This window comes from Parasteatoda tepidariorum, chromosome 2, assembly GCF_982258835.1.
Source record: "Parasteatoda tepidariorum strain Cologne lab strain chromosome 2, Ptep-v5.0, whole genome shotgun sequence".
Taxonomy (NCBI): domain Eukaryota; kingdom Metazoa; phylum Arthropoda; class Arachnida; order Araneae; family Theridiidae; genus Parasteatoda; species Parasteatoda tepidariorum.
The window spans coordinates 61,060,782-61,077,128 of record NC_141756.1 but is presented as its reverse complement, the minus strand read 5'-3'; the positions used below and the strand labels follow the sequence as shown (position 1 = coordinate 61,077,128).

The following is a 16,347-nucleotide window of genomic DNA, read 5'->3' as shown; positions in this document are numbered from 1 at the left end:
CTCCTTGTTCTGCTGTCGTGATGGTGAGACTTCTAAACTTCGCATAAGGTCCTTTCGACCTGGGTCTCTTATTAGAATTCTTACAGGTAGATTATGAAATAACAAATAGTATTTGGTGCATTTTTAGTCAAAAACTACGCGATAGATCAAGTACATAATTTATAACAGAGATTAACCTTATAGCACGCGAAACAAATTTTTAAAGTTGTTAGGTATTTTATACATTTAAATTTTAAAAAAGTATCTGAAAGAACAATATTTTTGCCTAAAACTAAAAGGGCTGCCGAAAATTTAGAATTAATTCCTTGAAAAAGTTTCAAAATCGTTTCTAAAACCCCCACCAATAATATTTTTTGCCCATTCTTTTTGTTGAAATTGATTTTTTTTTAAAAAAAAGTTTACTCTTTGTTATTTTTTTTTCCACAGAAAATTCCTAATGATTACCAATAAACGTTTTTTAGAATATTCAGAATGTTTTGTTATTTTCGTTCACAAATTTTCGTCACATTTGAGAGAGTAGGCTTTTTCGGTCTTATAGCTTAAAATAAACTAGTTTTTTATGCTTATTCTCAATTTTTTTCAAGTAGAATTATATTTTTGTTTAAATTTCATAGCTTAAACTCATTAAACTGAATCGGGAATTGCACTCATCACACATGCGTCGTTTTGCAATTCTATTTTGTTTTTATACTCAAAATATGTATGATGTTTTGCATGATATGCATACTTAGGCATTTCAGCTGCTTTAGTCATAATTTCATAAAAAAATATAATGCATAACTACACAGTTTTAAAGGAGCCGGGATAGCCTGGTTGGTAGGGAGCTAGACTCACGTTCGGGAGAAGGGGAGTTCGAACCCAGCCGACCAAAGACTCCCCGTGTAGTAAATGGTGGTTGGTGCGGGTTAAATCTGTCGGGTCATGAAGTCTTCCATGTTCCCATAACAAATTATATCTATGGGGGTACTGTATTATCGTTCTCTGGTTCAGGTCAAAATTACGTATGAATTATGTACGAATGGGTCCGCCCTATAAACGAGTGTAACGTATGGATGTGACAGAAATCAAGTTCTTAATCATAGATAGCGCCACTGGAAAACAAGAACAATCTCTCCCCCAGTGCCTTAATGGTCGACGACAACATCAACTACACAGTTTTAACCATCTTCTCTAAAATGTTTCTAAAATTAAACTTTAAATACTAAAATCCTGGTGCTTAAAATCAAGTTAAAGTGTTTCATATAGCATATTAACTATATTAGAATTTTTCAATGAGAGTTTTGACATACCTTTTCACTTTCTGCATCGAGGGCAGAGGTTGCTTCGTCAAGAAGTAATATTTTGGGATTTCTTAACAGGGCTCGAGCAATAGCCACTCTCTGCTTTTGGCCGCCACTTAATTGCGTGCCTTTGTCACCAACTGGAGTGTCGTATCCCTTCATAGAAAAAAAAATTAACTGTAAATTAATTCTAAATAAATTTATTGTAAGACTATTCGTCAATCTCGTAAACAGCATGAGATTTTGTGTGAATTCCATTGCCATCGAGGTTCAAATATCTTAGATTAAATCCTCTACAAGTTCAATTTTTGTACATAATTTCTAGTGTGATGTTCATAAATTCGTGATCTTCAGTTCATGCCAATATTTTTTTTCATAATTTGTTGTCCTCTTATTAAACTTGATTAACTCATTAAACTAGATTACCTCATTAAACTTGATTAACTCATAAATTCATTAAACTTGATTTTTATTCCTTACGTTATCCAGGAAAATAAGCTCGTATCTTATCTTTAGGACATGAGTATAACAATAGTGGGAAGTGATGTAGAAGTGGGAATATGCTAATGGAATGAGCAATATGCCTCTTATTTCTTTTTTTCTCCAAAACGGAGTCTTTTTTTATTAATGCGTATATTCTAAAGCTTATTTTTATAGAAACCGCTAATTTCTATTCAAATTTCAGTGCTTTTTCTGACGAAGAAAAACTTAAGAGATGTTATTTAAAGTGAAATTAAATATTTTGAAACGAAAAGACATAACTTGTAGACATAACTGAAGACGAAAAAAAAAAATGATGAGAACTAAAAATAAAGCAAAATATATTTTTATTTTTATTTTTACCTGAGGTAATGAAGAAATAAAGGCATGTATATTGGCTTGGCGTGCTGCTTCTATAATTTCTTGCATTTCAACTGTTCTAGAATTGTCCCCGTATGCTATGTTTTCAGCTATACTATAACTGAATAAGACAGGTTCTTGTGATACAAGACCGATGTGAGATCGGAGGTTAGCCACTTGCAAATCTGAAACGTTTTCTTGGTCAAATACCTAATTTGAACGAAGAAATAAATTATTTTGTCTACTATATGAATGACAACCATAATTTAATCAATCACGCATATATCATCTGTAATTAATAATTTGTAATTAATGCAATTAAATCTGTTTTTATAACTTATTATATAAAACGAAGAAAAGACTAGTAAAATCTTTTTGTTCCAAATTATATGCTTTTCATTGTGAAATTCCATGTAATGTATTGTGATATTATGTACTATAATTTCATTGAAATTGGTGCACTTAAAAAATCCAACTAGATTTAAATTTTTTTTAATAAACCTCTTTTATGTACGTCATTTATAAAATAGGTATAAAATATAATTTTAAAATTCTCTTGTGCAACTACCTCAGATAACAATATTTATAAGTTCTTTTTCTTCTTTTTTTTTGAATTAGCTATTTGTTTACAGTAAAAAAAATAATGTATCTTAACACCAGGAATGGTGGCAACAACTTTACTCAAAATTAACATCAAGAACGGTGGCAACAACTTTACTCCAAATTAACACGAAGAATGGGGGCAACAACTTTACTCCATATTAGTGTCCCACGAATGAAGGATTTTTCCAGGTGCAGTGAAACGCTAAGTATGTTCGCTAGACTACTCGGTGTAAAGAAACAGCCAAAACTTTTGATATCCAGTAAGATTAAATATTTTTAATTACAGCTTGATAAGATACACATAAAGTCAGTTATTTTTGCGAAACAATATTAGCTGAGAAAAATTAATTGTAGATGCATACATACACTAATTCTTAAATTAAAATTAGTTGTTAAATTAAACATACGCAAAGCAAAGGAGAATATTAAGAGTAATACGAACTAGCCTTAACATAAGAAAAGTGGATAGAAATTTTAGGTTCTTAGTTTTAGCTTGTTTTGTACATTTCAGAGAGTTTTAAAAATTAAAATACTGTTTTGTTATTACTAATGCCATATGCCAGAATAAGCAAGCCTGCTTGAAATCAAGCGAATTTTAAGGCAAAGGATGCGTTTCTAGTTTTTTTTTCAGGGGCGTCATCCATGACCAAAAACACGGCTTCAGCCATGCACACGTCATAGCCTGTTTAACAAGGAGGACCTAACCAAACTCCATTCATTCACAGATCGAAATTTTGACTAGAGAACGATCTTCAATTCAGTACCCCAAGAGGTATTAAATTGTTTTGGGAAATTGGAGGACTTTGTGCCCTGGACATATTTAACGAGCACCTGTCGCCATTACTACACGGAAATTCCTTGGCCGGCTGCATTACTCAACTCCCGTTCTCACAAACGCGAGTCCAAAGTCCTACCAATCCCATCTTGGGAAATTGAAATCTAAATAATCTTACTGCACTACTAAAATCATAGATACATATTTTAACGGCACATATTTGTTTATTTAAATGTATCGTTGCGTAGAAAGCAACAGTGATTACTAAGTATTTGACTAACGATATCCTGAGTGAATATGATATGAGTGCGTATGTGCTTGGTGTAAGCATTTTACATTATTGCTATACAAATATTACTACACCTTCTGAAATATTTATGACCAATTGGCTTGGTTTTAACTTAAAATAAAGTATTCCGTCACACAACTTTTTAGGTAGTTGGAGGTTTTGAAACGTTAACTCATTTTCGTATTTATTTCAGTGATTTAGATTTCTTTCATAAGCCTAACCTAATTTTTTTTCACTCCCATTTAAAACAAAACATCTTCTTTTAGCAGAATTGAAAGCTTTGGTGATCAAACTATACTTAAAATAATAGAAAAGATTGAATGAATGAAGTTCGTAACTTTGCGATTTGTTTAGTAAAATCAAAGCAACTAGAGAACCAACTTCACAGACTGGCAAAACGTTTATCTATTACTTAATTAAAATAGTCACTTCTCTAGCGTTATGCAGTTCAGAAAGATTTAGCATTTTGAAAACATTTCGTGTAAAATTATAACGGCATATTTTAGAAATTATTAAAAAAAGAATCAATTTCACTTCAGAATCAATTTCCCTTTAGGATCAATTTCATTTAAGAATCAATTTCCCTTTAGGATCAGTTTCACTTCAGAGTCAATTTACCTTTAGGATCAATTTCACTTCAGAATCAATTTCCCTTTAGGATCAATTTCACTTCAGAATCAATTTCAATTCAGAGGTGCTTAAAAAAAAGTTGTTTGCGTAACACTGGGAAACACACTTTTTTGCTGCATTTATACAAACACGTTAACTTGCCTAATTCAGGAGTTAGATTCCAAATCTGAAATTAGTTTTTAATAAAAAAATAGACGAACAAATAAAGAAAAAAAAATATAATTTAAAACAAAAAAGGTTGTAACTTGGATAGAGAAACCTATTGCAGATTAGAAATCTGTGATACGAAAGTATCTAAGATGTTTTAACAAATCTCATGCCACAAAAAAGATGTTCCTCAGCGTTATCAGTTATACTGTATAAGTTATGGTATCTGTACTCAGACATTCTTAATTCAAATATTCATGAATTAAAACACTAGGAGGAACTGTTTTTTCTTATTTTCTCATTTATGTATTTCTTGATAATTAATAAAGGTTGGACAACAATCCGAAAGAAATATTTCGAAAAAACAACATTAAAACCATTTTAAGCTGCACATATAAATCATTATATCATTAGATAAATCATTATATGATTATATAAATCAATATATTATATAAATCATTATATCTATATATGAATCATTATATCATTATATAAATCGTTTCTTACCACATTCCCCTGTAAAGGGTCGTAAAAACGTTCGATCAATTGTACACAAGTACTTTTACCGCATCCACTACTGCCCACAAGAGCCACTGTCTTCCCAGCTTCAATACTCAAATCAAGTCCTCTCAATATTCTTGTATTAGGTCGACTTGGATAATTAAAGTGCACTTTTCGAAAATCAACATATCCCTTAACGTCATTCTAAATGAAGAGAACAATTTATGAAATTAAAATACTCAAAATGAGAAAGATGATAAAATTATCCCAGTTCTATGCATGTTTAAAATTTAGACAGATTTAAACAGATTTTGATTTTTTCCTGCCAATATGATCTGTACGTTAAAAATTAGTCTAGTTTTTTCTAAACATATGCTTCGTAGTTTGGGGTATCATTTTCTTACATCTTGTAATATTTGCAGTTCTTGACAATGCAATTTATATATACTAAAACTAAATAAGGTATTAACACATTTTTAGACAAATGTGTGTAAATACACCATTTCAATAAATATTTTGTATTTCCACTGTGATGCACACTGTATTTTTCTGCTATTTTTAAAGGTACTGAAGACATTTATTAAAATATGTTAGTCACTTATTTGGAATAAACAATTTCTGTTGAGAACATTTTAAAGTATGATGGCTTTTTTAAACTTGAAATGGTTATTTATAAATTCAACTTTTTGGAAATATAATTACTCCTCTTGATATTGATCATATGTTTTTATTACGGATTAAAAGTTCTACCGTTTTTATTCAAACCACAATCTATGCACCTTTACCATGATGAATTTTATCACCATTTAAGGACCTTTTCATTTCTTAAAAGTATTATTTCCCTTGAATGAAGCTTTTTTCTGCTTTAATGAATGTAATTTAAGCATATTTCAGTGAAAGTAATATCACATTTTTATGACACAATAAAAATAAATTTGAGGATCGGTCCTGTACTTTAAACATGTATCAACATGAATGCCTAGTCTCATAATTAGTAGAGATGAAACTTTTATTTTGATTAAATCAAAACACATAATAAAATTTTATTCCCATATTATTATATATTGCATGCATATTATCTAAATGTTTAGTTACATATTATCTAATGTTGTGCAAATGTTACAGGTTATGAACATGTTATCTAAATGTCGATAAATAAAATAGCATTATTTCAAGAATTGCTGCAAATATTTGAAACATGTTAAATAACATACCAGAATTTTTCCATGTACCGATAGAGAATCTATTCTAGGTTCTACATCAAGAAGTTTAAATATTCTAACAGCGGCTAGCTTAGCTCTATTGTAATCTGGAGCAAATGACATAGCTTGTCCAACAAACATCATCCCTATTAAAACTCCTTCGAGCACTCTAGTTTAATTAGAACAATAAAACGAAAAATTAACTCAAATATAAAATTGAGATCAAAAGTTAAATCTTGAATGGAAAGTTTAAAAATGTAAAGATAAAACGTTTAAAATAAAATACTGTTAAAATGCAACTATTTTTTCTTTTGTTACAATATAAAAATTTCTATATAATTTGAAAATATAGCGGAAATCTTCACGCCAACAACAATCACCATGGGCTAAATGAGAATAAAAGAGGTCGATCAGGTTTGCTCGATGATGATGGCTACGAGTTGAAATAAGCATACAAGTAGAATACGCATACGCCCTGCAAGCTAGTCCCTTTCTGTGATTTTTTTTTTAAAAATCTTGCGGCGAACTGTCCGGAAATTGTCAAGATTTGGTGATTACTTCGTACGGATCACGATATGGAAATCTTCACAATATAACTACACACTTTACTTCTTTCAATATTTTTCACACTGTTATCAATTTATGTATCAAACATAGCATTTTCAAACGTAAAACATTGGTTAAGGAAATAACTATCTTTGTAAAATTGTATGTTTTTGAAGTAAGCTGAATACCCGGTGTCCTTACTGAGGAAAAAATCTTAAATTTACATTTTTTTTTAAATAAAACTTTGTATTTAAGTGATGACGACAAGAAAGAAGACGAAAGTAAGAACGGTTGGGAAAAGACATTTCTATTCTCTTCGCTTAGTTCGAGATGAAATTTAATTTATTTGCTTACATTTGAAAATCCCACTAAATACTGTACTTTTCTTTCCGCCTGTGATTTAAATAACAATGAAAGAATCTCTCCATATTTTGTTCATGTTTATATCTATAATAGGTTCTTGGATCTCGTAATTTAAACGAAAAACCCGTTTTAACACAATATAATTTAAAAAAAAAAAAGAAGAAAAAAAGTTTGAACTGTTTTTAGGATCGAGTGAAAATATTGAATCCCACACACTGCACTAAATTTATGGAATCTAGCACAAACATTGGTTTATATAATATAATAATAAGATAAAGAGATATATAGAGAGTAACATATTGGCAAGATACATATATAGACACATATACACTCATTTTTACGGGATATACAATATCGTTCAATACAATCTGATAATATCGTTAGAAAACAAACTGAAAAATTTAATTGGCTTTCATCTTAAGAGAAGAATAGAGATATAAACTCTTATGACAAAATCATTCGAAAACGAGCTGAAAAGTTTAATTAGTTTTCATCTTAGCTGAAGAATAGAGATATCTCTTCCCTGTTTTTTTATTGTAAATAAATTATTCGAAAGCTTTGAAAACCAACTATTTATTTTAATACAAAAATTTTTATAAAGCTGCACCAGTATTTCATTCATCGATTTTCAAATTAAAAATTCATATAAAATATGTATTTAGAAATTGAGAATTTAATTGGGGCATTTTAAGTGCAATAATTAAACCGCAATCAATAAACTGTAAAAAATTCTAGACTCCAGAAAAAGCTGACTCCAGAACATCATCCGTAAAATACAATTTTACTGTAGAATTTTACAGTATTATTTATTTAATTAGAGTGATGAAATGATTTTACTGTAATTATTACTGTAAAAATTAATGTTTATCACATTCTTTTCGTAATCCTCTCTGCAGAGGATCAAAATTGTGATGGCATGTCTTTGGATCATCCTCAGGGATGCTTCCCAGACCATCGCCAATAACCCATTGTGCAGCTCTAGTGCGATCTAAATGAACAACAACACATTTTTTGTACCTTAACATGTTTTAGTAAATCTGAATTTTAAGATGAAAACTACCAGCACCCTGAGTACCGGTACTTTTTACCGTAATTTAATACGGAATTTTTCACGTGTGTAGGAATGTTCTCCAAGTTTGTAAAAATCATGAATTGTATTTTATTATCATTTATGATTTTAACAACTTTACTGTTGTTTAATTCTTCCATAGAATTTTATTTAAAAATACTGATTAAAGAATTGTTATTAAATTAAGTCTAATGATGTCATGTAAAAACTATAAATTGAATCCATTAAAAAATCAACCGTTAACCGTTTAACGAAAGACTTTTCAAAATAGGAAGAGATTTTGAGCGGACTTCAAAAGCTCCTGATGCGGAACTAATCCATTATTATATAAAAGCCATATTTTTTTTATTATTTATAATTGGATTTCTACTTTTTAAAATTATTTTGGGTACTCTGAAAATTGAAATTTGTGTCTTTCAATAATGCATTTGTTTTACAAAATTCTATTGCATTGCATTTCGTTTTTTAGAATTATATTAAATTGCATTTTGTTTTTTCCAATCTTCAATACTAACAAATACTTACTTCATCAAAGTATCGTATTTCAGCTCTTTATCAGCAACCAGTATAGCCCCATAATACAAAACAGCAGAGTAAGAAAGAGGATTTAGAGCTTGGGCAAAACCATAAATGAATCCTCTTAAGTGGGCCATATTCCGAGAGTTTCTAAGAAATGAGCAGTAGTTAGATGATCATCCATCTTATTGAAAAATAAGCTATTAAAACTCCTTATTGTTTCTTAACTAAAAATGGATAAATTAAAATTTTATTTCTGTATAACTAACTTATAGTTTTGCATCAAACTAAAAAAGGCTATTTAAGCCAATATTTCGTTATGATACTCTGTAGCAAGTTAAGAATGAATGCCAAGTGTATGCTACGTTGCCACCGGGAAAGTATATCTTCATCGCCAACTCTTGAAACGACGTTGCATACTCTATCTTTTTGCTTGTTTTCTTAAATCGTGTGAAATGAAGAGAATAAAACTTACTGAATAAGAATTATTGTTTTGTTAATAAGAACTAATAAATAAAAATGATATCTAAAATTTGAGACAAATATACGTCTTTCTTTTTGCATTTAAAGAAACTAATGGAAGAATAATACATATTGTTTCTAGCAGACGATCTTCTTCTACAGCAAATCATTTCTTTATCTCGCATTTGATTTATGAAGAGTATGCCAGCATAAAACTAACCGTTTTTAGTGGTTTAATCGAATCCAATACTTTTGCAACGTTATATAATTGTTTCTTTTTCAAGAAGGAATGTTCTCCTTATTTATTGAAATATATCGCCAAGTCTAGAATTTCTGTAAGATTAGAAACTATAAACCTTTTTAAATAATTTTATGATATCTATCGTAAAAGATAGCACGAATTATTCTGTCCGACGAGTTTAACTTTAAAAAGCTTTTATATTGTTTTGAAAGCATATTTATATAATTTAATAACTAAATTAAACGACACTAAATGCAGTCGCGGATGAGTATTTAAATCAGGGTTGGCAAACTCGCGGTCCGCGGGCCGCATGCAGCCCGAGATGAACATTTTTGTGTCCCAGTCAATATATCCGACGCAAAGTAAAAATAAATTAGAAATGTGAATTAGAAAGGAAACTAGCATATGAAATTATAATATACTTTATTTATAAACTATACGGATCATTTTAAATTGTACGAGGGAAAATGTAAAATTCTAATTGGCTTGCGGCACCTGCCATTCCAGGGATACTGCATCGTATCAAAAATTTCAAATCTCAGAACGGAATTTGAAACAAAGTTTAAAGATTTAAATTCCTCGGAAAACAAATTTTGTTTGTTTTCGTCAATTTTCTCAATAAATATAGTCTCAGTAGTACGCAAATGGAAGTGATTGAGATTCAGTGCGACTCAAATTTGAAGGCTGAATTTTACAAATATTTACCGGCAAGGTTTGAAAATACTCGAAAATTCGCATATGAAATTATTTCCATGTTTGAAAGTACTTATCAGTGCAAGCAATTATTTTCTGTTATGAATGGAAATAAATCGCCCATGTTGGGTCAATTTTGAAAGTAGTCTCGGCCAAAAAAATGTCTCCCGAAATAGGAAAGATAGTAGCAGAGAAGAGATGTCAAGTATCAAACAATAATTTAACTTTATATATGTTTATTACAATGTGCTTCAAAATAAAAATATTTGTTTCTATGAACATTGATTTTTTTTTTTGCAGTCCACCTAAAGTTAAGCATTGTTTATTTGGCCCAAGTTAGCTTTTGAGTTTGACACCCCTGATTTAAATCTTATTCCTGTCTTTTCTAAACTTGCAATAGTTAAGCTCCTTATTAGATTGTTAAGAAGTTCCGCAAGGACAATGCAGCATCCCTTGCTGAAAGATCTCGTTTATAGCAATAACGAATCAAAATCCGTTTGGAGCTCATTGAGGAAAGTTTAGACTAAGAACACTAAAAAACAGCAGCACAAAACTCATAAAAGTTGAAATTTTCTCAAGTGTTGCAGAACTTTTTTTAACAACCTGATAATTTCAGCCAAGTAAATAATTTTTTTCCAGTTTGCTTTAATTGTTTTTTTTTTTACTTACTTAAACTGATATATTTTCTTTTTGCGTATAATTTATTTTTTAAAATTATTTAAACAATAATGGCTATATCATAAATTGCGCAAATGAGTTGCTTTGATAATGTTTTTGGAAAAAAATGAAACAAATTATGAAGATATTAACGTGAATATTAAAAGGATTTATACACTTCTAAATTTAAGACATTCGAACATTTTAAAAAAATGTTCAAAGCAAGGAAAAAAATACATTTTCAAATTACAAATTCAAAAAATAATGTTAATTTTTTTAAATAATTTATCACCAAAATATACAGTAGAATCAAATAAAATAAAATCATTAAATTCGTTCTTGATATATTTGATGAATTTTAATTTTTAATATGTAGAAATAAATTTAATCTTTTCAAATGAAATGTAATCCATTAATTCAGTTTTATTTCGAATTTGAATTAACCTTGGCTTAAAGCAGGGGTCTGTCCAGACATTTTGTGAAAGGTCCGTTTTTGTAAAATTGTGAAAAAATTACTCGTAATTTGTGAATATAAAATAAACGTTAAGTCACATTCTTTAAACCTGGGTCCGCCTTTGTGAATTTGTGCAAATAGGGTCCGTTATTGCAAAAAAAAAAAAAAAAAAAAAAAAAAAAATTTCAAGGAGTTTTCAAATTGTAAAGACATACAAGATTATGCTCAACACTGTAAAATTATAATTAAAAAAAATAAATTTTAAAAAATAAACAGCAATTGCAGCTACTAAATTAGCGATGCAACATACAAATATTTGGCACTTAGTCTATACTGCTGAACGCAGAATATTCATTTCGGACGAATAAAAGAAGAAGCGTCTGCCGAAGACAAAACTTAGTCCGTTTACATCTCTTTCTCCCTCCCCCCCTTACTGGGAAGGGTTTATTTGATTAACAAAACATTAATGAAGATAAACAAATTTGTGAAGGGTCTGATTAAAAGATAAATTATTTTGTGAAGGGTCCGTTTTTAAGTTAAAATATTTTGTGAACGGACCCAAATTTCTTCTAAACAGACCCCTGCTTAAAGGTACTCTTTAGGAATTTTATTATTATTTTATTATTATAAATAGGAATTTATTATTATTACTAGGCAGTTATTATAGTCATTATTAATGAATGATCAAGAAAATTTTTATTAACATAAGTGAATTATAAATACTATTAAATTTAATAATTTCATTAATTATTATGAATAGTTTAAAATTTAACAAGGTAATGAAATATTATAATGTTAAGAAATGAATTTTTTAAGACATACCTTGGAAGTAAAATATAATTCCCTTATTCAAAGTGGTCTTGGGTTTTAAATAGGACTTACGGTTTTAACTAGGTCTTGGGTTTTAAAGGTACTATTTCAAACACTTATTATAATATACTTAGGATCTCAGTATAATACACTCATTATAATATATTATAATGTAAACTAACTTGAGAGGTTTCAATAAAGCATTGTAGAACTGCAGGTAGAAGTTTTTTTCTTGATGCAGAGATGCTACAGTACGTATGCTTTCTATTGCTTCTATTGCTACCTGCATGAAAAGACAATTATTAAATATTGAAGTGATGCCTCTAAAAACATTTGGAACAATAGATGCGTCTTTATACTTGCTTTGTTTTAAAGGTATTACCAGGTAGTTATTTTTTTCGCATAAGGGGCCTTCCACAAATCATGCTGCGCTTGTAGGGGAGTTAGAGGAGATTCATGAAATAGAAATAAGTAGGAGCGAGCGAGTGTGACACTACAAATTTTGGTTCAGAATAAAAAAAATTTAGTGTCGACAGATCAAATACTTTTGTATTACTTATTTTGATAGTTTTTTAAAATAAAAAAAGTCGTCAAATTATTATTTATATGCTTACAAATGCCATTAAAACATATAGTTAATGTTTCAAAATAAAATTTTAATCATAATTTGTACCATAGTGCTTTGTTTCCTGCAATGTCAGCATGTGTCTATGCAATATATTTTATTTTATAACCGGCGTTGAACAGCTGACCCAGTTTTCGGGTTTACGACTACTAATGTTTAAGTCAATAGCCTTGTAATTTTGAACGTAATTCAGAAGACAAGGGAACTCCCGGATCAAGTATTGGCTGAAATTTGCCTTCGTGAAGGACTTTTTGATGGAACTAATCCGCAATTGCATTACTTGGAGAAAAAAGCCACGAAAGCCTCCCACGGTTAACCTGACTGCAAGGAGCCATGATCTGTCTACCACAGAGGATATGTTACGTAGACACTGTGGTCGATACGAGTCGGGTGTGAAAATTGAATCGACCAGCCATGGCTGGGACTCAAACCCGATTCACCTAATTGGAAGGCGAACGCTCTATCCTTCGAGCCACTACGGTTCGAATCTTGGAAGGGGCTTGTAGAAACGAGTTCTGCTCCACGCTCGCATCGATCTCAGCGCCTTCATAAGAGATCCCCAGTCGTAGACGGATTATGAGTTAGAATCCCAATGCCGTAGGCCTAAGCTTTGGATGTTTTCGTGGTTCTCCTCTCCATCTAACGCAAATACGGGTTAGTTCAACCAAGAAGACCTCCATAAATGCTAGTTTGTACTAAAGTTCGATACGGGATCCCCATGTCTTCTGAATAGGGCTCAAAATTACAGGGCTACGGAGTTGTATATTGTTATGGTCGTAAACTCAGAATTGGGTCGACTATTCAAAGTCAGCTATATATATATATATATATATATATATATATATATATATATATATATATATATATATATATATATATATATATATATATATATATATATATATATATATATATATATATATATATATAAAATTATTTTGTGTAAGAAGTTAGCATTTTACTCTAAATTTATTTTGTTTTTAGTTAATGTTTAGAAGATATATTCTTACGAGCTATATCAGGGGATTCCAACTGGCGGCCCGGGGGCCGCATCCGGCCCGCGAAGAATTTTTTTGTGTCCCGCGAACTAAAATATATTAGTTGTAATTTTTTTGCGGACAATTTTCGTAAAAATTCGATATGGGTTTAAAATACTTTTCCCGTTAATTAAAAGCCTAATTTCTTCGTTTCTGTGAAATTTAACATACCAATGGTGCAAAGAAATTTATTTTTCATGTTTTGCATCCAGGAAAATATTTATTCAAATACAAAAATAATCGTGTATGTTGCTCTTTTTTATTTCGTTTTTTTTTTTTTTTTTTTTTTTTTTTTTTTTTTTTTTTTTTTTTTGTGAATATAATTTAGCATGTGCATATCAAAAATTTTCTCGAAGAAATTCTCCGATTTAACTTTTTGAAACCACTCATTTTGGACGAAAATATTTGCACACACATTTGTAAATTTTAAATGTAAATATCGATTCTCTGGTGGTTGCAGCAGACAAACCTCAGTTTTCTCATTGAATATTTTGCGTGCTTTTATGTAAGTTTTAATACCTTCACAATTAGATATCTGTTGCACATTAATTGTTTAATACATAGGTGCACATTAAAGTTATTGTAGCCCGAATTTTTATTATTTATTTATGTATTTAAAATTATTATTGATAACAATTAAATATCTATATATATATTTCTCTTACACGGCGATAAAAAAAAGCCTCATTACAACTCCCCGAATGGCAACGCTAGAAAATAGACCAATGATTGCCGCTAAAAATGTCACATGCTAAATCTATATAAGATGGCTCAACATATAGCGCTTTTAAAAACGGAAACTGAAGTAACCAGGGAGAGCGTAAGCTAGGCAGAAGTCTTTGTCGATAGATCTCTATTTTAGTTTTTTGTCGAAAGCATTTTTTTTGCACGAATTTATGTATTACGAATTTATTTGACAATTTTTGATTTATATCACGAATTTATTTGTTTTACTCGAATTTATTTGTTTATGCAGGTTTTTCCATTGCAATTCACTTATTTCAATTTTTAATAGACTTAATTATAGCCGAAATTTTAACCTTTTTAAAGAGATATCAGTTTTAGAAATTTTATCTTCAGATTTTATACTATAGCACATTTCTAATAGATTTAACGAATTACATGTCATTTATTTGAATTCAAATTTATTTTAAGGACTCAGTATTTACTAAAAAGATGTAATTTTTTTTAGAAAAAAAAGTTGTTATATGGATTTGAATGATTGTTTTGAATTCTTAGAACTTTGTGCATTTGCAATGTACCTAAGTTAGTAGCGAGCGAAGCGAGCTTGGTTTGCGAAGCAAACCATATAACATTGCGTAGCAATTTTCGGGGGTTGGAGAGCGTAAGCGAGCAAGGGGCGCAGCCCACTAGTTTTTAAAAATCTACTTCTTATTTTAATTTGTAATTCAATACTTTTGTTTTGCACAACTTGGTAAAACTCTGACAGTAATATTTAATGTTTCTTCAAACAAAAAAAGAGTCCTACAAAAAATTTTGATAAAGTTGCGGCCCGCCATTTGATTTGTGCTTTTAATTGAGGGCCCCGGCCTCATGTAAGTTGGAAACCCCTGAGCTATATCAACAAGTGTTAGCACAGATTTGAATGGGAACAGCTTTAAGAGCAGCAGTTACTTGAATTGATGTATGTTGCGTGCTTTTGATGAAATATTAAAAAGCACAAAGACTTTACATCATGTAAGTACAACATTTAAAAAAACACACACACACAGTTTATTTACCTTCGATGCATCTTCCGCTCCAGTGTTTTCACTTGTCAGTTGACCAGACAATACTAATGAATCAAAATAAGCTCCCAAAAAGACGAAGGGCATGAAAGCCAATGTTACACCACCAAGTCTCAGATCATACCACAATGCGAGAACTACTCCAAATACAAAGGTTGAAAGAGCTTGAAATAAAGTGGACATTCTTGAACCGGTGGCCTAAATTGTTCCCATTAAAAAATAAAAGAAAATAAATATTTTTAAAAATAACATAGAAACAGGTAATAACAGAATAAGCGTTCTAAACGTCTTAGACATCCTTCTGCTCCTTAATTTCTCTATTTGTAAAATAAACGCAAATTTTGGGGAAAAAATGTTTTATGTAAAGCGCCCAACACGTAAATTTTATGTAATAATGACGAAACGAATTTATCATTAAGATAATTGGTTAAAAAAATCCTTCACATATCTTGCGTAATGTAATCGAAATGGATATTACTAACAACTTTTCGGTAGGATGCGGTATATTTTACGTATTATAGACTAAGTAAATTTACCATTTAAATTGGGTAAGTATTCTTCTGTAAATTTTACCTATCATTAACGAAAAATAAGTTTACCATTTTAATTTCGGGGAGAAAACTTTCGTATATTTTACGCATTGGTGTATATTTTTGAAAAAAGACTATATCATTCATAAAAAATGGTATGGAAGTTCACAATTCAATTTCGGTAAGGGTGCTTTATATTTTACCAATTTTAACTAGAGAAAATTCACCCTACGATTCTAATAACAGTAATAAAGCTATTTACATGTATTTTACTTAAAATTATTACTCAACACTATTGCATAAATGTATTGCGTAACATAATTATGTTG

The 16,347-nt window shown here is 30.0% G+C and overlaps 1 protein-coding gene across 1 annotated transcript in view; it reads right to left on the bottom strand.

The window, feature by feature from the left end:
• The window catches only part of LOC107442799 (ATP-dependent translocase ABCB1), a 56,836-nt gene that overhangs the window by 2,842 nt on the left and 37,647 nt on the right, over positions 1 to 16,347 (bottom strand). The window contains exons 19-25 of the mRNA XM_087157411.1: positions 15,483 to 15,686; positions 12,261 to 12,361; positions 8,771 to 8,911; positions 6,280 to 6,436; positions 5,072 to 5,269; positions 2,124 to 2,330; positions 1,290 to 1,436 (exon numbers count right to left, since the gene is read on the bottom strand). Of these exons, the coding sequence (XP_087013537.1) occupies positions 1,290 to 1,436; positions 2,124 to 2,330; positions 5,072 to 5,269; positions 6,280 to 6,436; positions 8,771 to 8,911; positions 12,261 to 12,361; positions 15,483 to 15,686 (1,155 nt within the window). The remainder of the gene's footprint in view (positions 1 to 1,289; positions 1,437 to 2,123; positions 2,331 to 5,071; positions 5,270 to 6,279; positions 6,437 to 8,770; positions 8,912 to 12,260; positions 12,362 to 15,482; positions 15,687 to 16,347) is intronic.